The 21,794-nt window shown below is 37.5% G+C and overlaps 1 protein-coding gene across 2 annotated transcripts in view; it reads left to right on the top strand.

Moving 5' to 3' along the window:
- Positions 1-21,794, top strand: part of LRP2 (LDL receptor related protein 2) — a 199,123-nt gene that overhangs the window by 77,800 nt on the left and 99,529 nt on the right. For both annotated transcript variants that reach the window (XM_043576972.1, XM_043576970.1), the window contains exons 14-22: positions 1,973-2,175; positions 3,862-4,002; positions 6,329-6,532; positions 12,675-12,867; positions 14,612-14,737; positions 15,636-15,766; positions 18,355-18,492; positions 18,868-19,149; positions 20,311-20,550. In XM_043576972.1, the coding sequence (XP_043432907.1) occupies positions 1,973-2,175; positions 3,862-4,002; positions 6,329-6,532; positions 12,675-12,867; positions 14,612-14,737; positions 15,636-15,766; positions 18,355-18,492; positions 18,868-19,149; positions 20,311-20,550 (1,658 nt within the window). The remainder of the gene's footprint in view (positions 1-1,972; positions 2,176-3,861; positions 4,003-6,328; positions 6,533-12,674; positions 12,868-14,611; positions 14,738-15,635; positions 15,767-18,354; positions 18,493-18,867; positions 19,150-20,310; positions 20,551-21,794) is intronic.

The raw sequence follows: 21,794 nt of genomic DNA, 5'->3' as shown, positions 1-21,794 counted from the left end.
ACAGAGAGAGACAGAGCATGAACGGGGGAAGGGCAGAGAGAGAGGGAGACACAGAATCGGAAACAGGCTCCAGGCTCTGAGCCATCAGCCCAGAACCCGACGCGGGGCTCGAACTCACGGACCGCAAGATCATGACCTGGCTGAAGTCGGACGCTTAACCGACTGCGCCACCCAGGCGCCCCTTAAACCACAGTCTTTAAATTTGACTAGCAAAAACTACTCTGTGGATTCAGCAAATAAACTGCCCAATTTAATTTTCCAAATGACTTGATTTTATTTTTTTCTTAATGGAAGGAATATTATATTTTTTCTTCTTTATATTTTAAGGGTGGTATCACAGTTTACCACTAGATTTCAGATTCTTAAAACAATCTCTACTTGATGAAATGAAGTGATTGGATATTAAGACTGTGACTTCTTATCACTGAAACTGGTTCCCATAATGAGAATATGAATCACTTTAACATAAAATATCAATCAACCCAATAAGTCATACAAAAACAATTGAGAAATTGCCTAAATTTTTTTTCTCTTTCACAGGTGTTTTGACATTATATTAGATAGCCTAACTATTTTTATGCTAAGGTTCAAGTAAAACATAAAACCTAAAAAAACCAATGTAGCTTCAGAAATATTTGAGTGCTTTGCTGGCTGTGAAGCAACATCAAAGAGCTATATTAAAGCTCATGAGTACAGCTGAAATCATAAAGTCACTGCCTATTGCTGTGCCAGCAGGTGGCATTCAGGGTTCTGGAATTTGCTAAATGAAAAAGAAAAACCATTCTCTAATCTTAATGTGCCATGTCATTATTGAGTGTTTTAAAGTGTGTGCTTACTTGCCCCCTTAGGTTTCTTTGTTTTTGTTTTTTGCTTTTTGGTTTTGTTTTTTTTTTTTTTACATTTTGGTGTGAAACCTTAGCATCTTCAGTTCTTAGAGTTCTATAGTGCATTTTTGCTTTCAGGGCTCTTAAGATTTTTCTTGAAGGTCTTTCTATTTTGCCACGAGGCAAAAAATAAGTTTTTTTTCTCAGAACCATCTTCTACTTCACTTTCTTTATGTGGCCTAAGTGAATTGTCACTGATGTAGAAGAACTTATGGCAGACATTATCCTTGCTTGGCACCTTTTACTTGTATTTTCTTCTACGTAAAGCAGCTCTGGCCACTATGTGCCTCCACTACAAGTGTGGTGAGCAAACAGGTTTATCCTGAGGCATGACAGTAGTCGTGCTATTTTTTGGTTTTCCAGAATGACATCAGGAATAGGTCTGTATGGTTGTTCTGGAATTGTTCTACTTACTATCCAGCTCCCTAATTGCTAAGAAATGGTTAATGCTGCAGCGTGAAGTAAGTTGAAGGTATCTGCTACTACATTTCCATTCCCTCGTTATACTCTTTCACCTATGGATTTCAAAATGGTATCTCACATCTTAACCCTCTTCCCCTTTTTTGTGTGATAACCTTAAAGAAGCATGTGAGAAAACAGTAATTTTTCAAAAAGTCTAGAATAAACTAGAACTGGTGCTAGAATTTTATTTTCAAGGGTCTTTCCCAAGAGACACATGAAAATCTTTCTATCAAATGTAGGTGGAGATATACCTACAACTTAAAAAATATTTTTCTATATATTCTACATTTGGATCAAGAGATTACTTAGCTTTTTAAGCATTTACTTGAACTAATTCCACCTTTAATCAAAATGAAGGTATGGGACACCTGGGTGGCTCAGTCGGTTAAACGTCCAACTTTGGCTCAGATCATGATCTCACGGTTTGTGAGTTTGAGCCCCAAGTCGGGCTCTGTGCTGATGGCTCAGAGCCTGGAGCCTGCTTCGGATTCTGTGTCTCCCTTTCTCTCTGCCCCTCCCTGCTCATACTCTGTCTCTGCCTGTCTCAAAAATAAATAAAACTTAAAACAAAATTAAAAAAAAAATGAAGGTAAAAAAAATTGTGTGATGTACATCTTTTGCAACAGGAAGACGGTCGTCCACGGAGGCTCACTCGTTCCTCATCCCTTTGGAATAAGCTTGTTTGAAGGTTATGTATACTTTACTGATTGGACAAAGATGGCTGTAATGAAGGCAAATAAGTTCACGGAGACCAGTCCACAAGTGTACCTCCAGACCTCCCTGAGGCCCTTTGGAGTGACTGTTTATCATTCCCTCAGGCAGCCTTATGGTATGTTTGCCCCAGAACAATGGAAATCCTGCTCAGTACTAGCCTTGGTAGAAAGATTTTTTTTCACAGCCATGGAAGTTAGTGATGAGCGATATCATGAGATTTAGGTGGCATTTTCAAATATATGGAGGGTTATCTAGAGAGTTAAACTCTCTGAAATTGGCTCTGTAGATCCTGGGGCCTTCTGGAGAAATTGACGTATTTCAGAGTTAAAATGCCGAATCTACAGGGAACTTAGAGATGTCTTTTACAGATATTATTTGGCACCAGCAATGTGCCAAGTCCTGTCTAAATGCTGGGGACAGACAGCAAACAAAGCAAACCAAAATATGTATTCTTATTCTACTAGGAGAAATCTTGTATTCAATCCTTTAATATTAAATTTGAGGAAATCGAAGCCCAGAAGAAGAAAATAACATGCCCAAGTTGAGGTGACGTCAGAACCAATTTCTCTTCTTCTCTGTTGTATATGTATGACACTTGTTCTTTGGTTTGCATTGGGTCTGTCATAGGCTGACTGTGTTTGGTGTCATAGGCTGGTCACATCAAAAAAAAATTATTTTGATTCAGACATTGTATAGACGTCTGTTATTTTATAGTAAGTCTTGTTTTAAATTGGCATGACTATGACTGTATATGGCTCTTTTCTGTGTTGATAGAAAGTTTACAATCAATGAACATTAATTCAGGGAAAGGCAGATTTTACTTTAAAACTCCTTTGTTAAGTGGCGGGTTTGACTTTACAGTGGAGAAAGACTATAATTAGGTTTATTTATTTTCTTTAAACAAAAAACCAGCCACTAGAACTGATACATTCAGGTGAATATCCTTCAGTGTATTCATCCTGGGAAAACATACGTTAGCTGAAAATGCATGCTGCCCCTGAAAACATTTTTGAAATATTTATTTGCAATAATCAGTTTATCAGTTACTAAATTCCTATTTGTCCTTGACCAAAAATATTACCCAATTTTATCATCCAAATTATTTTTCTTTGTAGTTTCCCTAAATCAATCCGCCTGAGAAGGTAAAGAGATAATTTTAAAGAGTAAGTCAAAGGTTAAGAAGGTAATTTTCAAAGCAGACGTGACATTTTTGGCCATGACAAAAGCTTTGTGTACAGTGAGCTTTTTCAGTCATTCCTTTGAGAATGGGTTTTGGAAGTATAAACTGGTTTGTATTGCAGGCATGTAAGGTTTTGGAATCAGATCTGGTTTTGACTTCCAGTTTAGTTGCTGAATAATCTTGGGCAGTAATAAAACTGAGATAATAATATTTAGCTCTTAGAGTCATTGATTGTAAATTGGCTTACTTACAAAGCGAGCATCCAGTGAATAATAGTTACTTATTATATCTTATGAATGGTAAAAATAACCCTAAAGTTTTTTGGGGGGAGGCAGTTACTTTCTAACCACTGAGGCTAGCAGACAGGGTCTGACATAATGGTCTTGGGGAGAAGAATTCCCAAAGTTATCGAGCTGTGGGAACCCTGTGTGTTGCAGTTTGAGAGTAGGTGGGAGAGTCAGAGCAGGTAAATGTGGATGTACACAGCAACAACCAGCGGTGGTGTTTCTGAGTTTCAAACCCATTATTCTGTTTCACCTACAGGGCTCAAAGTGGTTTCACATGTCTTTGGCAATCATACATTTCTAACTGAGATTTAACCCTGTATATTTTTTCCTCTAGTTAACAACCCATGTGGAGATAACAATGGGGGCTGTGAACAGGTCTGTGTCCTCAGCCACAGAACAGATAATGATGGTTTGGGTTACCGCTGCAGGTGCACATTCGGTTTCAGCCTGGATGTGGATAACCGCCACTGTGTTGGTAAGTAATCACTTTTGGGCTCTCTTTTTGGCAGGCAGCATAAGGGTATATGCTGCTTTTGGACAGGACTGGACCAGCTGTCATACTTCTTTTGTTTTGTTTTTAATTTTATTTTCAACGTTCATTTATTTTGGGGACAGAGAGAGACAGAGCATGAACGGGGGAGAGGCAGAGAGAGAGGGAGACACAAAATCGGAAACCGGCTCCAGGCTCTGAGCCATCAGCCCAGAGCCCGACGCGGGGCTCGAACTCGCGGACCGCGAGATCGTGACCTGGCTGAAGTCGGACGCTTAACCGACTGCGCCACCCAGGCGCCCCAAGCTGTCATACTTCTTAATGGTGAATAAGCCTTCGGTAGCTGACAGAGCATCTTCCTCAGTAGGCACTACTCCCTTCATACACAGAGCTGTCCCATGGGTCTTTCCTTTAATTGCACATTGAGGGTTTCCTTGGACTTCCTTTCCCCTTTGTCTCCTTCCTGAAATCTTTGTCTCCTTTTAAAACTATTCTCTCTCTCTCTTTTTTTAATGTTTATTTATTTTGAGAGAGAGAGAGACAGACAGACAGAGTATGAGCAGGGGAGGGGCAGAGAGAGAGAGAGAGGGAGACACAGAATCTGAAACAGGCTCCAGGCTCTGAGCTCTCAGCACAGAGCCCGATGTGGGGCTCGAACTCACGGATCGTGAGATCATGACCTGAGCCAGAATCAGACGCTCAACCAACTGAGCCACCCAGGTGCCCCTAAACTATTCTCTTAAAATTCCATACCATTTAATTTTGAGTTCTTTTCTCTATTGTGTATACTTTTCCCACTTTAGCTGGTAGCCTTAACTTTATTGGGAATAAAGCCTTGCCTTTATTGTTGCATTCCACAGCAAACTAAGTGTCGGGGCAGCTCATTTACTCATCTAGTTTTTCATTTTTCAGTTCAGATTTTATTTATATCTGCCTCTATGCTCTGGGATGCAATTCAGTTCTTTTCTTCTTTTTCTTTCTTCTTTTTTTTTTTACATTTTTTTTTTCATTTATTTTTGAGAGAGAGAGATAGAGAGGCAGAGAGAGAGACAGAGCAGAAGTGGGGGAGGGGCAGCAAGTGGGAGGGAGACACAGAATCCAAAACAGGCTCTGAGCTGTCAGCACAGAGCCTGAAGCAGGGCTTGAACCCACAAACTGTGAGATCATGACCTGAGCCGAAGTCGGATGCTTAACCGACTGAGCCACCCAGGCGCCCCTTTTTCTTCTTTTGTTGCCTACACATCTTCTCATGATTAGGCTCTTGCCTCAGCTTCAGCTGATGAAATGCACACTCTTACAACTTTTGTTTCTCTTGTCTTCACCTTGAAAACTCTCCTTTTTAATGCCTTGACAAATTCTTCCTCCCCAGATGGTGCTGCTTTGGGCTTGGAATGTAAATTCTCTAATTTTACCGGGGACAAATTTGTTAACTTTAAAAAAAATGTTTATTATTTTAAGAGGGGGGAGAGAGGGAGAAACAGAATCCAAAGCAGGCTCCAGGCTCTGAGATGTCAGTACAGAGCCCAATGTGGGGCTTGAACTCACAGACTGCGAGATCACAACCTGAGCCAAAGTTGGCTGCTTAACCAACTGAATCACCCAGGCACCCCAAATTTGTTGACTTTGTAGGTAATCCCAGACTCAGATAAAAATCACCCTCATTTAAAAAGCCATGTATTTCTGACTGTTACATTGACACTACATTGTGTAATAATTTTGCACTTAAACTCCTGCAATTTTAATTTTTTGGGTATACCTCTTGGGTATACCTCTTTTTGATTTCCTGACATACTATTACTTCTTTGATTTTAAAATCACTCCTTTTCCCCTATTTCCTCTATTTTTCCTCTCCCCTCCCATCTTTTCCTTCTTTGTTTATTTCTAAATAACTTACCTGGTTACTGTTAATTCTTCCTTCACCGGTCTTAATACCTTAAAAACTGCAGTAGGATTCTTGGTATAGATATCTATTCAAAAGTTAATCCAAAGCAAGGGTTTTGATGGAATTACTATGCAGGCCAGTTAATACTGCCTTAGAAATTCAGCCTATGAACCATGTTTTATATAAATCTTAAGGATAAATTTCTCGAGAAGAAGAAAGATTGTAATAGTTATATTGCCGTCATAGCTGCTTATCTTTTTTTCCTCTCTTCCCATTGTTTCCAACTATGTTTTCCACAGATTTATTTTTTATGTTTATTTCAAAAGTACATTTCTGAATTATAAAATGTGCATTGTGGATGTATAAGTAATTTCTCTGGAATTTAAGAACCAGCCTGTGGCTCATGGCGATGTGTTCTTCTTCCTACAGTTGTTAAGCAGTTCCTGATCTTTTCATCTGAGGTGGCTGTTCGTGGCATCCCGTTCAACCTGTCTACCCAAGAAGATGTCATAGTTCCAGTGACAGGAAATCCTTCTTTCTTTGTTGGGGTTGATTTTGATGCCCAAGAGAACACTATCTTTTTTTCAGATACATCAAAAGACATGATTTTTAAACAAAATATCAATGGCACAGGTGAGAATACATTAAAATTTTTTTGCATGCTTTGTCTATTTTTTAATAATAACAATAATAATAATAATAATAATAATAATTTTCTAACTAGAACTTACTTGGCTTGCTAAATATTTTTAAATAAGGAAAGAGAGCCATTACTTTTTTGTGACTTAAGTTAAAACAAAAACTTTTTCTTAAGGGTATATTTTTAATGATGAGAAATGTTAATATAAAAGAAGCTGACATTCCATAAAAGGAGAGTCAGTAATGGGTTAATTGATTAGAAGCTATTCCTCATATTCAAGCAGCCAGAGGATCTCTCTGGGAAGGATGCTGGGCTTGAAATATAGTAAAAAAAAAAAAACAACCCCCAAAAACAAAAACATGAATTAATATGTGAGTGTTGATTTACTATAAATTTTCAATTGATTTTGGTTCTGTTAATATCTTCATAATCATCACAGAGAGACACATTATAATCAGGCACACTTTACTGTTGTGTACTTTATTGGATGATGACATCATCTTATATTTGGATTTTATAACCCACTGGAGAATTCTATCAAATACTACAACCAGATAAGGATACCATAAGAAAAGAAAATTGTAGGCCATTACTTCTGGTAAATATTGATGCAAGGCTTCTCAACAAAATAAACAATATTGCAGACAGAATTCAGGAACGCATTAAAAGGGTTATATATTATGACCAAGTGGGATTTATCCCTGGGATGCAAGGATGATTCAATATATGCAAATCAATAAATGTAATACACTACATCAATAAAATGAAAGATAAAATCACACAATCATCTCAATAGATGCAGAAAAAGCATTTGACAAAAGAAAACATACTTTAATGATAAAAACTCTTAACAGAGTGGGTATAGAAGTAACGTATCTCACTATAATAAAGGCCATGTACAACAAACACTCAGCTAACATTATACTGAATGGAGAGAAATTGAAGGCATTCCCCCTAAGATAAAGAACAAGGCAAGGATGCCCTCTGTTACCACTCCTATTCAATATAGTGCTGGAAGTCCCCGCTAGAGCTATTAGGTAAGACAAAGAAGTAAAAGCCATCCAAATTAGAAAGAAAGAAGCAAAAAGGCAGTTATTTGCTGCTGACCCTATATATACAAAAAATCCCAAGGAATCAGTCAAAAACTGTTGCAATTTAATTAATAATTTCAATAAAATGGCAGAGCAGAAAATCAACATACATAAATCAGTTGCTTTCCTTTACACTAATGATGAAGCATCCAAAAAAGACGTAAAAACAAAACATTCCATGCACAATAGCATCAAAAACAATAGAATACTTAGGAATCAATGTAACCAATGAAGTAGAAGATCTGTAAAATGAAAACTACAAAACTTAGATGAAAGACATTGAAGAAGACACATACAAATGGAAAAACATCCCAAGTTCATGGACTGGAAGAATTGATATTATTAAAATGGTCATAATACCCAAAGTCATCTACAGATTCAGTGCAATCCTTATCAAATGACCAAAAGCATTCCTCATAGAAATAGAAGAAACAATCCTAAAATTTGTAGGGAACCACAAAAGACCCTGAATAAAAAACCAATCCTGAGGACACAGAACAAGCCTGGAGGTATCACACTTCCAGATTTCAAACTGTACTACAAAGCCAATGCAGTAACAACAGTATGATATGGACACAAAAATAGACACATTATGGAACATTAGGACAAAATAGAGAGCGCAGAACTGAACTCTAGCATATATAGCCAACTAATATTTGAGACAGGTTTCAAGAATAAGCAATGGGAAAAGGACAGTCTCTTCAACAAATGGTGTTGAGAAAACTGGAGAAACACATGTAATACAGTGGAATTGGATCCTTACTTCACACAAGTCACAAAAATTAACCAAAGTAGATCAAAGACTTAAAAAATGATTTCTGATACCATAAAACTCCCAGAAGAAAACATAGGGAAGAAGTTCATTAGTATTGGTTTTGGCAGTAAGTTTTTGTGCACAAACACAACAACAAAAATGAATGAATGGGACTACATCAAACTCAAGCTTCTGCACAGCAAACTAAACAACAAAATGAAAAGACCACCTACAGAAAGGGAGGAAGATATTTTCAAACTATATATTGGTTAAGGGGGTTAATATCCAAAATACATAAAGAACTCAGTCTAACTCAGTAATGATGACGACAACAACAGCAGTCAAATCCAATTAAAAAATGGACAGCAGAACCAAATAGACATTGTCTTAAATAGGGCATCAAAATGGTCCAAAATGGTCCACAGACACATGAAAAGATGCTTAAGATCACTAATCTTTAGGGAATTGAAAATCAAAAGTATGATGAGACATCACCTGCTACCAGTCAGAATGGCTAATATCAAAAAGACAAGAAATTGGCAAGGATGTGGAGGAAAGGGAATCCTGATGCACCATTGCAGGGAAGGTAAATTGGTGCAGCCACTGTGGAAAACAGTATGGAGATTCCTTAAGAAATTGAAAAGAGAACTAACAGATGACCCAGTAATTCCACTACTGGTATTTACCTAAAGAAAATGAAAACACTAATTTGAAAAGATATCTGCACCCCTAATTGTTGCAGCCTTATTCCCAATAGCCAAATTATGGAAACTGCCCACATGTCCATCAATAGATGAATGGATAAAGAAAATGTGGTATATATACAATGGAATGATATTCAGTCGTAAAAAAGTAAATCTTGTGATTTTCAACACACGAGAGTATAATGAGTATAGAGTATATGAGTATAGAGAGTATAATGTTAAGTGAAATAAGGCAGTTAGAGAAAGACAAATACTGTATGGTTTGCTCATATGTGGAATTTAAGAAACAAATGAACAAGGGAAAAAAGAAAAAGACAAAGTAAAGAATAGACTCTTAACTATAGAGAATAAACTGATAGTTACCAGAGAGGAGGTGGGGGGGGCATAAATAGGTGAAGGGGATTAAGATTACACTTACCTAGATGAGTACTGAGTAATATACCAAATTGTGGAATCACTATATTGTACATGTGAAACAAATATAACACCGTTAACTACACATTTTTTTCCCCCATGATGGAAGCTTTCTTCAAATTTCTGTGATTTTTGTTTAAGCTACCAGAAGGTCTTTCTGTCTGTTTGGGCCTCATCAGCTGGATAACTTCAGATATTGAGGCAGACTTTCTGTTGGGGAGCTTCCAAACATCAATATTAGTAAATCTTTTTCTAGGGATAGTCCTTTGTCCTTATTAGATGTCTCCATTCTCCTTGGTATGGGGATTAAGAGGAGGTGAAGATAGCTTGCCGTCTGTGTTATAGGAGAAGTACAGAGGACAGGAGGCCAAGGACCCTTCAGTTCACTAGTCACACAATTTGCCTGTATTCAGTTTTGTTCCACCCAGCAGATGCAGTGCCATTGTGCATTGTGGTGTCTTTGAGCCCACAGCGTCTCTGCATCATTTCCTCCAGAGAACAAGATTGCTGGTCTGTTAGAAGAGGTAGATGGACAGAAGCGGCAGAATTGCTCAGGATCCGGGAAGGACCTGGTGGTCTCACTGCTTCTAATACCAACTTGTAACTAAGCACTTTAGTTCTTCACCCTTGTGTGTCGCAGAGCCCGGTATCTCTGACCCCAAATATGTTGAAGTGTCTGTGTGTGTGTGTGTGTGTGTGTGTGTGTGTGTGTGTCTTCCCCCTGCTGGACTTAGTTTGCATCTTCCTCCCCCCCCCCCCCCCCCCCAGTGAGTTATTACCTGCAGTCCCTTTCTCTTCCAAAGTGTCAAAATCTCTTATCTGCTGTCCCTTTGTTGTCATGTTAGTAGAGTTTGGAAGGAAGAGGAGAAAACATGTGTGGTCAGTCTTCTACTTTCAACCAGACTGCATCTATCTGAAGACTAGAGTTAGGTCCACTGAGCTTGGAGAACTCCAGTCAATGTTAGCTTTCACCAAAAAGCAGAGTTAGGTTTTTTGCCACATGTAGGCTCAGTCTCCTACAGATCAGCTTCCTTCTGCTTTGTCAAACTGGGATTCTCATCACGCTTTTTGTCAGTTTCAAGTCTACATAATGAGCAAGTTACCTTTTAAAACACTCTATAATATGCTTTGGTGAGAGAGGTTTTACACTGCTGTTTTCCACGAATACGTGTCATTGAGTACGTATGTAGAGAATGAGTTGTCAGAAATCAGGTTAAAGTCAAGATCAGCTGAATGAAGCTCTCAAGGGACTCCGATATGCTCAAATCTCTCCCATCCTAAAAGTGCAACCCACATCCCAGTCCAAGTGTCTCTCTAGTTACAGCTCTCTCTCTTTCATTTCATGGTTGGACTTCTTGGAACATTGGCCTACATGTAACTGTTCTCACTTCCACATTTATACTTTCCACTTATTCCTCACTCCATCTCAATCTGCCAACTATGTCACTTCACACTCTTCTCATCTTGGTCACCTCCAGTGTCGTTTCCTTATCTTTCTGGTGTTCTTCAGAGGTCGTTCCTTCTTTGCCTGTTTCCTATATAGGCGTGTTCTCTATGTTCAACATGTGGGTCTCTTCTCCTCTATTTTCTGCATAATTTTGTGCCTTCAGCGTCTTGGATTACCATTTATGTAGCCATTATAAATTAGAATGGGGAGACTTATGGTAAGGCATTTACTGAATGATTTTCCTCCTAACCTGGCAAATGAGGGAAAGATCAGGGAAAACTTTTTTCAGGTGATATAAATATCCCTCCATAAATCTCCCTCCAAGCTCTCTGAGATTCACACCCATAATGCCAACTGCCTTTTGTGTATCTCACCATATATCCCACAACTACCTCAAAACCAACAGATGTAAGTAGACATCTTTACTCCATGTAAGACTTCCTGCCTTAGAGCATGTAGAGCATGACCACTGTCCCTTTCCCTCTTATCATCCCTCCCCACCCCCATTCCTCCCAGGGTCTGGTGGTTACCTAAATTTCTCCCTTTCTCTTAACCTCTGTCATTAACTGATTAACCTCCAAAACGCGTGGAGTTCTCAATCTCTCTCTTTCTCACTTCCAAGTCTTTCCTTTCCTACAGCACCTAATTCACCCCTTCCTTTGGGAAAACTGTCCACACCTCCACCTCACCTTGTGCTTCATTTGGAGTCTGTGTTTCATACCATTCCATGCACATCTGTCAAAATACCCATTACTTTTTGATTTCTATCTCTTAGTTTAATTGCCTCCACTTCATTATAAATCCTTCAAAGGCAGTGTCCACACTTCTTCCAAGATGCTTCACTTTTCTATGACTCAGTTTCCTCATCTACAAAATAAGGTTGCTAATAATACCGCCTTCCTTGAACTGTTGTGACGATGGATGATTCCATGTAAAATCTTTGGGCCAGTTCCTGGCTTGTAGTAAGTGCTCAATATAAGCTATTATTACAAATACTATTAGCAATATTATGTTTCCTAAGTATCTAGTATGGTGTCTGGCACATAGAAGACTTTCTTTTATAATTTGCTAAGTAAATGAATGGAAAAAGCACTACGATGGTTTTCCCTACTTCAAACTGTGATTCAGATTTCCTTAATGAAAATAAGAAAAAGGGGAAAAGACATAAAAATTTCACCAAGAGAAAAGCGGCCTTTTTTTTCCTCCTGTACCTCTGATTTCCATTTGGAATCTTTGCTGGTCTTTTCAAAATAGGGCAACTTTGCAGTTTGAAAGGCTGTTGAGAAGGTTGGGCGGTCACACCTCAGAGATCTCCTGCCAGTGGTACCTGGTGGCTTATCAGAGCTCTCTGTGGGTGGTGCTTGTGAATATGTGAACTCAGGTATCTTCTCTTCTTTCAGATGTTCTGCAATGAGAAATTTTTTTCTGGAAGGTTGAACAAGGGAGTAAATGTAGGGCATACCACTTCTGGTTCAATTTATCAGAATCATATCTGTTTTTTGAGATCCAAACTTTTGGGAATGGATAGATTCTAGTTTTATCTCTATGGTTGCTCGTTGCTCAGCAGTGTTTTTTTTTTTGTTTGTTTGTTTTTTGTTTTTTAAGAATTCCACGTGGGTTACTGAAATATGTTATAACTTTGACACAATTTGAATATGCAGTAGTTGGAAAATGTGTGGCATAAAATATATTTAGCTTAAACCTTGTTCATATTTCAACTTACAGGAAGAGAAATTCTCACCGCCAACAGGGTGGAAAGTGTTGAAAGTTTGACTTTTGATTGGATTTCAAAGAATCTTTATTGGACAGATGCTTCTTACAGGAGTATCAGTGTCATGAGGTTAGCTGATAAATCGAGACGTGCAATAATCCAGAATTTAAATAACCCACGATCAATTGTAGTTCATCCTATTGCTGGGTAAGTGTGTTCATGTTTCCTGAAAAGCTTGAAACTGTATGTCTTTTAAAGTTATTGAAAAGTGATGCCACATTTATTTGGCAAGCTCAGCAAATACAAGATTGAACTACATAAATTGAAATCACCTTAAATTTTATCCGTGTAGCATAAGTTTAAGGAATCATTTCATCTCCTTGAAATCACTTTCTCCCTAGTTTCAGCTTTCCCAGTCTTCACTGAAGTGTGTTTTTTTTCCACAATTGAAGAGGACCAACAATGTGATACAGATTCAGTAGAAAAGGATTGAATGTGCAGTGGAATTATCAGGAAAGGATCAAATTCTTTCCCTGCTTTAATGTATTGATACAAAGCGTGGCAAAACTTGCTTAATCATTCAGTAGTTTTCAGAATAAAAAGTCTTTCAGACCACAGACTAAGTTTCATGTTTAGCCATTCCGTGATTGGTGGTGTCAGACAAGAAAAGACAGAACAGTTTATACTATTCCTTTTAGGTTCTTACCTTTCTTATTTAAATCTGGTTAATAGCGAATATGTTTGTTTGGAACAAGTCTGAGCTTGGTAGCTGTATTTGAGTGGAGTTTAAAAAGAAAAAAAGTGAGTGGTAAATCACTAAAACCTGATTTCTGGAGGACACAGAGTAAGCACTTTACATAATCTTGTCTAATTCAAAAGCTGGTTTGTGAGCCAGGAAGATATAATACCTGATAAACAACAGTTAGTACTCAAATTTCAGACCTATCTGACTACAAAGCCTTTGTGTCTAAAGAACTCTGTATGATGCCTCTAGAGTGTTTATTTTGTATTTAAATTTCTTCCTGTGAAATAATGTAAGAAACATTTAAAAACTGGTGATATTATTAATAATACATTTTACTGCCCTGTAAAGAGTTGATTTCCTAATGAACTTATCTTAAACTAAATCTTAGCCATTTGGTTTTGAAGAGCTGTTAAATTCCTTTCCTACTGACTCCTTCATTTAAATAATATGAAGTCACATTTCAGAAAATTATGTTTTTGAAAGACTAATTTTAAGGGTCATATGAGAGAGAAAAGTTTTGTTTGTTTGTTTGTTTGTTTTACCCCTAGATTTTTCTTTTTGTCACTCCTCAGAATAAAAGTTTACCTTGGATAGAGAGTGAGAGTTGGTTTGGGTACATTCTTCAACCGAGATGAAATGCTTTCCTTGTGGAAGATGACTAAAGAGCTATCTAGTGTGACCTAGATGTTTAATCCAGAGAGGAAAGAGAGATTAAAATCTGTATTCTTGCTCATAGTATATTATTTCATTTCAACAACTTGGGAGTATTTAAAGTAACCCAGGGGTGCCTGGCTGGTTCAGTCAGTGGAGCATGTGACTCTTGATCTGGGGGTTGTAGTTTCGAGCTCCATGTTGGGTTTAGAGATTACTTAAAAAATAAAATCTTAAAATGTAACCTGAATTATGTCTTTTTAAAGAATCTACTTGGTGACAATAGTTTCATGTCCCAAGTCTAGCACATTGGTTCTCTGCTCTGGATGCCCATTTTAATGCCATTGTATTTATGACTTTAGTTATATATTGCTAACTGAATTTTTAATTAAGAGATCGATAGTACACTAAACTTGCCTATTAAACAGATTTTATTTTTTCTGCATAAGCCCAAGAACATATACAGAAAATGAAATTGTAACATGTCTCTGGAAAATCTGAGTCATGTAGTTTGTTCCAGTGTTAACATTTTTGATTTATTACCTCTTTTTCTAGGTATATATTCTTCACTGATTGGTTCCGTCCTGCTAAAATTATGAGAGCATGGAGTGATGGATCTAACCTTTTGCCTATAGTAAACACTACTCTTGGATGGCCCAATGGGTTGGCCATTGACTGGGGGTAAGTAGGAATCATTGTGAATTATTAAGTTCCCTCTTAGTGTGGACCACATTAAGCAGTATGATGGAGTGAGGAAACTGGTACTACTTGCACTCAGATATTTTTACATCATTGGCACTGGGAGACGGACACAGTATGATACAAGGACACAAAGAACACATAGTTAGCCAGCTTCTGCTGGGATGAAAACTAATGCACTCATGAATATTCTGAGGATATTGATAGAGGGAGCAGAATGATAGGACCTTGTGGGAGGTCCATACAGAGGAGGCAAGATGGAAATCACATTAGAAGTAGGATAGGGGATTTGATGAAGTTCAGGTGATATGTAATTTTCATAGGGAGCATCTTGTGGGTAGGAAATCTTTAGTGTCAATTAATTAACAAATGTGTATTTGCATATATATACTCTGGGAGAATTTTGAAGTATAGGATAGAGTTCTCAGGAAATTGATGATCTAGGAACATAGGAAAAGATAACAGGGTGAAAAAGCTTACAGAGATGAATGCCAAAGTAGTCTATAGAAGAGACAAAAGGAAGAAATATATGTAGTCTTTTAAACATAGATTACTACCAATATTTTGTTAACTTATGGACTTAACCAGGAGAAAAATAAAATACCTAACTGGAAGATAACATTAAAAAATTTTTAAGACAATTAAAAATTGCTTCGTTAGAACGTATTGTATCATTGGTGGGGGGCATAAGTAAGGTGATGAAAAAGAATGAAATCATGCCATTTTCAAAAACTATCACATTTTTAATGAATATAATCTAATCTTTAAAACTTTGTTTAATAAATGTTTCAACTGAACATACCATTTATGATTGTCCTCCGTGGAAAGGGTGCATTACTAGTTTCTGGATAACAGATAACTAAGTATTTTATCATTTTAGTGCTTTACGGTTGTACTGGGTAGATGCCTTTTTTGATAAAATTGAGCACAGCACCTTTGATGGCTTAGACAGAAGAAACCTGGGCCATATACAGCAGATGACACATCCATTTGGACTTACTGTCTTTGGAGGTATGCTTTGAAGCAATAAAAGTGTGTGTTTTTTTTATACTTTGCAAATTGTTAACAGTAGACTCATCCTCATTTGGCAATCTCACAACTCCAGAAAAGTTGGTTACTTTAGAATACAAAAAATGAGAATGGTGCTATTATGTGTAGACAAAACATTTGGTTTTTTTCACTTTGTGAATTTTTTGCTTTAGACGCTTTGAGATAATAATTGACAATTTATATAGGTATAGCATTTTGTAGATTACATGTATTATAAAGTCCCCAAGTACTCTATGATATAAATATCCCCCAAAGAAATAAACTACTGATTCTATCACTTTTAAGAATAAAACACTAGGAGTGTTTGTGGTGTCTTGTGTTTTGTTATTCTTTGTAAAAACCTTCTTAGAATTCATGTGGGAAAGCTACTACACATTTATCAACTGCATAGGCACTGAATGACTCTGAAACTTTTTAGACACATATTGGGTAACTGATATCATTGTTGTTATATAGAAATTAGTGTATGTCTTGTGAAAAACAGCGAGACATAGTTGCTTTTTCATGAACCTTTCCGATAATTTAATGCTGCTAATAAAGATTGCTTGTGGGTGTGAAATTCTGGGAAACACAGCAGCAATGATCACAATGTTTCAGTTTTCCTTGTCCTGGCTCCCCTCTTGAGTGGAGTGGTGGTTTTGAGTTGAGTGTAGCTTGGCATTGTGAAACAGGTGGTTTATTTAGTCTTGAACACAAGGTTTCTGCAAATGATTGTATAGCTTGCGCATTATACAAAATTGCCAGGCCAAGAGGATGAAGAGAGACTCAAATCTAACCTGGTTCTGTTTGACAAACCATAATTAGTCCAGTTAGTGCCATTTTGTGATCCACAAAAGGCCCTGGACCATATGCTGCTTGTGTACTTGGATGGAACATCCTACTCTGGATAATTAGCAAGGTGCTTTAACAGGCTAGATACTGACTGTAAATCAAAGACTTTCTCCCATGCATATAGTGTGGAATGAATAGGTAGTAAATATATTGCATGTTCCATCCTGCTGTCTGTTTATCTGTGGAGGAGTGCATGGTATTTAAAAATATTTTAAAAATGCTCTTGAGAGAGTAAGTTTTTATGATGAGATGAGTCAATTCTACATACTCACCCCTTTCTATTTATGCCTTTCCACTTACTCCCTTTTCACTAATGATGTCAGACAGCCATTTGATGTCACATAGGAACATTGTAAGAATGTTAAATTTTTCCTGCTCCTTGAGGGAATGTTTTGGGATTGAATAAAAAGGCACTTTCAATACCTTTTGGTTTCATCAGTATGAAAAAAATTTTAGTGCATACTCACAAAAGCAACACCATGTTCCCCAAATAATAATAATAATAGTAATAATAATGATGATGATGATAATAATAATAATAATAATAGTAGTAGGTTTCTCCCAACACTGCCCTTCATTGTGAATTTCTTGTAGAAAATTATTTTTTTTAAAGTTTATTTTGAGAGAGAGGGGGAAGAGTGAGAGAATCCCAAGAAGGCTCTGCATGTCAGTACAGAGCCTGATGTGGGACTCAAACCCACAAACTGGGAAATCATGACCTGAGCTGAAACCAAGAGTTGACTGAGCCACCCACGGGCCCCTGGAAAATTCTTTGATTGCACAACACCATAGAAATTATCCTTCTTTTTATGGAAAGGCTAGATATGCTTGGCTATCTGTGCACCACATAGGAGTGAAAGGTTTATTGAACTTCTTATCTATTTAAGTATAGTAAGATACCTTCATGAGTGGTGGGATTGAGATTGTCAGTCAGTCTAGATAAGGTTTAGTAAGTCCAGTGACTGATTAGTCATTGATTAGGCCACAGATAAGGGAAATTGGTCTAATGATAAAATTTGTGGCATTTTTGGCATTTTTTTGGTTAGCTGGGAATTTTAAAGTATTCTTAAAAAGAAAAATCCACTGATTCTATTCAAAATGTGTGTGTTTACTTTCTTGCTCTGGTAGCATAAAGGGAACATGACTAACTATTTTTACTTCATGGAATATTACTACAGTTGGAGAGGTAGGCACACTTCTGTGGATAATTTGATCGATCCCCAGAGCTACAAAATTAGTGTCCTCAATTAAGACATGGGATATATAGAGGGGTTGATCTGGAAGGGAGCTTAGAGATTTAGTTATTTCCTTAATTTTACTAAAAAAAGAACCCTCATCCAGTTAAGTACTCGCCTATAAGCACTGAGAAGTTTAGTGCTTTAGGTGGGATAAGAACTCGGTCATATGAGACACATCTAATGCTCTATTGAATAATCCAATTTTTTATTTTTACCTGTGGAAGTCCAAACCTAATTGCTATTAAATACCATCACAATACTCCATACATGCCTGCCTGAACCAGAACTCTGGTATCATTAAATATGTAGCCTTCTAAGGAGCCATTTCTAGAGAGTAATAAGTCACAGAAAATGATCACAGAAATATATTACAGATATTTGTGGGAGAATCTTCTCACATTTGCAAGAAGCGTTACAAGTCTATTGCATTTTCCAAAGTGAGCTGTGATGATAATACTAATCACTGGTATTTCTTCTTAGACTATGTGTTTTTTACCGACTGGAGACTGGGTGCCATCGTTCGAGTGAGGAAAATGGATGGTGGAGACATGAGAGTTATCCGAAGCGGCATCACTAATATAATGCATGTGAAATCATATGATGCCAACACTCAGACTGGTGAGGTTGCCAAGTTCTTTTACATGGTTGTATTTTGTTCAATATGGTGGCTCCTTTACTTTTTAGTATGTATGATTTAATACAGCTCCTGATTGTTATATATTCCTGCTACCCAGAGAGTTAAATAGTGTAAGACTTAACAATCTCTGTTCAACTTTGTTAATCCTAAAGATATTGTCAGGCAAAACACATTTTAGGACATTTTCTGTGTTTAAACTGAATGTTCCATTTGGCATGTTGATTTCTAAGAAGCAGCTACTTTTTAGTGTTGGGTGTGAACACTGTTCTTTCCCATTTGTTTTCCTTCACCACTAACCCTGTGATCAACCCAGTGGAAATGCACATAACTCACTGTCTCCCTCATTGCCTTTGCAGGTTCTAACTACTGTAACCGACCCACACATCCAAACGGTGACTGCAGCCACTTCTGCTTCCCAGTGCCAAATTTCCAGCGGGTGTGTGGTTGTCCGTATGGAATGAATTTGACTTCTAATCACTTGACATGCCAGGAAGACCCATCCCATGAACCACCCCTGGAGCAGTGTGGTGCCCTTTCCTTTCCATGTAGCAACGGCAGATGTGTGCCCAGTCACTACCGCTGTGATGGAGTAGATGACTGTCATGATAACAGCGATGAGCACCTATGTGGCAAATTTAGTAAGTAGCTTATACATAGGAGATACTCAGCGACGAATAGAACAGAGAGGCGGACCTTTTTTTTTTTCTTTTTTTTCTTTTTTATGGTTGGGTTATCTCTGTGGGGGAAAAAATCTTCTAGAAGTTTGGATTTTTTAATATGTACCCCCAAGGCTTTAGGAAGCTAGATAGTAAATATCATTCATAGATCATGCTACAGTTGATTTCTACCATTGATTTGGGCTATCTTCAGCAACATTTTGTTTTTATCTGACATTGGATGTTTGGACCAATGCAGTTATTACAAGCTCCTCCAAAAGTCAAGTCAGAATAAATAGATTATAACCTTTAGTATCTGAAAGAATATATTTCATAATCGGTACTTGTAATCATTGCGTTTGAAAATTTCAGGTGGTATATTTCCTTTCCCCCACTTTGGAGTAAAATAGGGGTGAACTGATGGTCTTAATGTTTACTTTCTTCTTTCCATGGTAATCTGGTGTATAAAGTCGGGGGCCTAATGAATGCTATTGTAGAAAACAAAAGCATTCCATTAAAATTTAAAAAAAGAATCATTGAAATCTAAGAACTCTCTATCAAGGTGAGATCAATAATACTAATAACCTGTCTTTTTAGAGAGAAAGAAGCGTGTCAGATATGAAAATAGAAGTGCCCACTTGTCTGAAATTTCTAAAATTTTCTTCTTGTTTTAAATGTACAAATTTTTACCTGAATATTTTATCAATTTGCGTTTTTCCAATGACACCTTTTCAAGGTTTCTTTAGACTAAGTGTGAAATTGAGATTAGACGAAGTGTAGCTGAGAAGTACGGGATGGGTCTCAGGTCGCACCAACTAGAGATTGAATCTTAGGGAGATTCCTAAATCTCTCAAAGCCTCAGTTTCCTCATCTGTAAAATGCAGATAATTATACATACCACACAGTATACTTGTGAAGATTAAGAGAGAAAAAGTATGTATAAAACACTAAGAAAAACGCCTGGCTTATGACAATTAATTGCTACATAAATGTCAGCCAATGGTGATGGTAAGAATGATGTGCACGTCTCTCTTTATTTTGTATATTTGCTCCCGTTGAAGAACTGGGCCTTTACAAGGTAAGAACTCACTTAATAGGGCTGTAAAAGCAAATGTCTTTGTGACCAGTTTGTTTTCGTTGTAGATAATTCCTGTGCATCTTCAGCGTTCACCTGTAGCCACGGAGAGTGCATCCCTGCACACTGGAAGTGTGACAAGCAGAATGACTGTGTGGATGGCAGTGATGAGCAGAACTGTCCGTCCCAGGCACCCACTTCCTGCCCTGCATCCTTATTCACCTGTGATAATAATCTGTGTATCCCAAGGAGCTGGCTCTGTGACACAGATAATGATTGTGCAGATGGATCTGATGAGAAGAATTGCGGTAAGTTTTGCGCAGACTTCTCTTGGTTGGTCAGCCTAATGAATAGATTTGAACAATTAGTAGGCCTTGCACATTTTCCCCTGAGGCTCACACAGTTTTTGTTGGATTGTAATCATTGTTCCATCTGTCAATCCCTGTATCAATAGGCTATCAGAGTAAAGAGTAAAGATGCTTAGAGTCCTCTGATCATTGAGTTTTATGGATGCAGAAAAAGGACTGTGTCTGTCTAACATCCAGACATGAGTGGGAAACAATTCCTCCACTATATATCCACTATATGTATGTATGTATATATGGATAGATATAGATATCTATATCTATATAAAACAAATTTGTGATATATAGATAGATATAGATATCTATATCTATATCTATATATCTATATCTATATATCTATATATCACAAATTTGTTTTATTCTAAATCATATAAGACATTTGGCTATTGGTTTTTCTTTTTGTTTCATACAGGCAAAAAGGGAATAAAGCACAGAAGCACAGAAAATTTAAATTTCATTGGTGCTGTCTGCCTGCTTTTCATCTTGCTAGTTCTGATTTCATTTAGGTTGTTGTTTGTTTTTGTGTCTACAATAGTAGTTGAAAGTGGATGGAGTTCCCTGGACCAAGGTCTAGTCTTGGTTACATGACTAGGCAGGTCACTTCCCTCTGTAGCAGATGGGTTTTCAGACCTCTTCTAGCTTTCACATTCTGTGCGTCTATATTTAATATGGCTTCATATTGTGGATGGGACAGCCAGCACATCTGACTCTAAGGGTATGTCTCTTTAGCAAGGTAGGACTCTGGCTTCTAGAAACGTTCTGCTTAGACTTTGGACTAAATCCAGTCATGATCTGTCTATATACTGTTGCGGCATGTGGGTCAGGCTGACCATGGTGCCCAGTTGGGCTCCGTTGCTTAGCTTTGGTGGAGAGTCACAGACCCAATTGTATTCATGAGGTATAGTCCAGTCCAAGCCCATGATGCTCACTTTGGTAAGTGTAATGTATTTTTCAAGGTTTAATCACAGAATCTGACTCTGACCTATAATCTTCTTATTCCTCTTCCCTCAAACTGTCCTGGCTTTGAGTACTCTTCTGGGCTAACTTTGGCTATATGGCTGATGTGAAGGAATTTTGAACACATGTACAAATGAGATAACCTGTGTATCTCCTTAGCATTTTGCAGCTTCGGTCCGGTACACACTGAACAAGAAATAAACTGTTACTTGGTTTTGTTTTTGAATGAC

This window comes from Prionailurus bengalensis, chromosome C1 (genome assembly GCF_016509475.1).
Source record: "Prionailurus bengalensis isolate Pbe53 chromosome C1, Fcat_Pben_1.1_paternal_pri, whole genome shotgun sequence".
In the NCBI taxonomy this organism is placed as follows: Eukaryota; Metazoa; Chordata; class Mammalia; order Carnivora; family Felidae; genus Prionailurus; species Prionailurus bengalensis.
The sequence above is the reverse complement of the archived record's forward strand: the minus strand, read 5'-3'. Positions and strand labels throughout refer to the sequence as shown.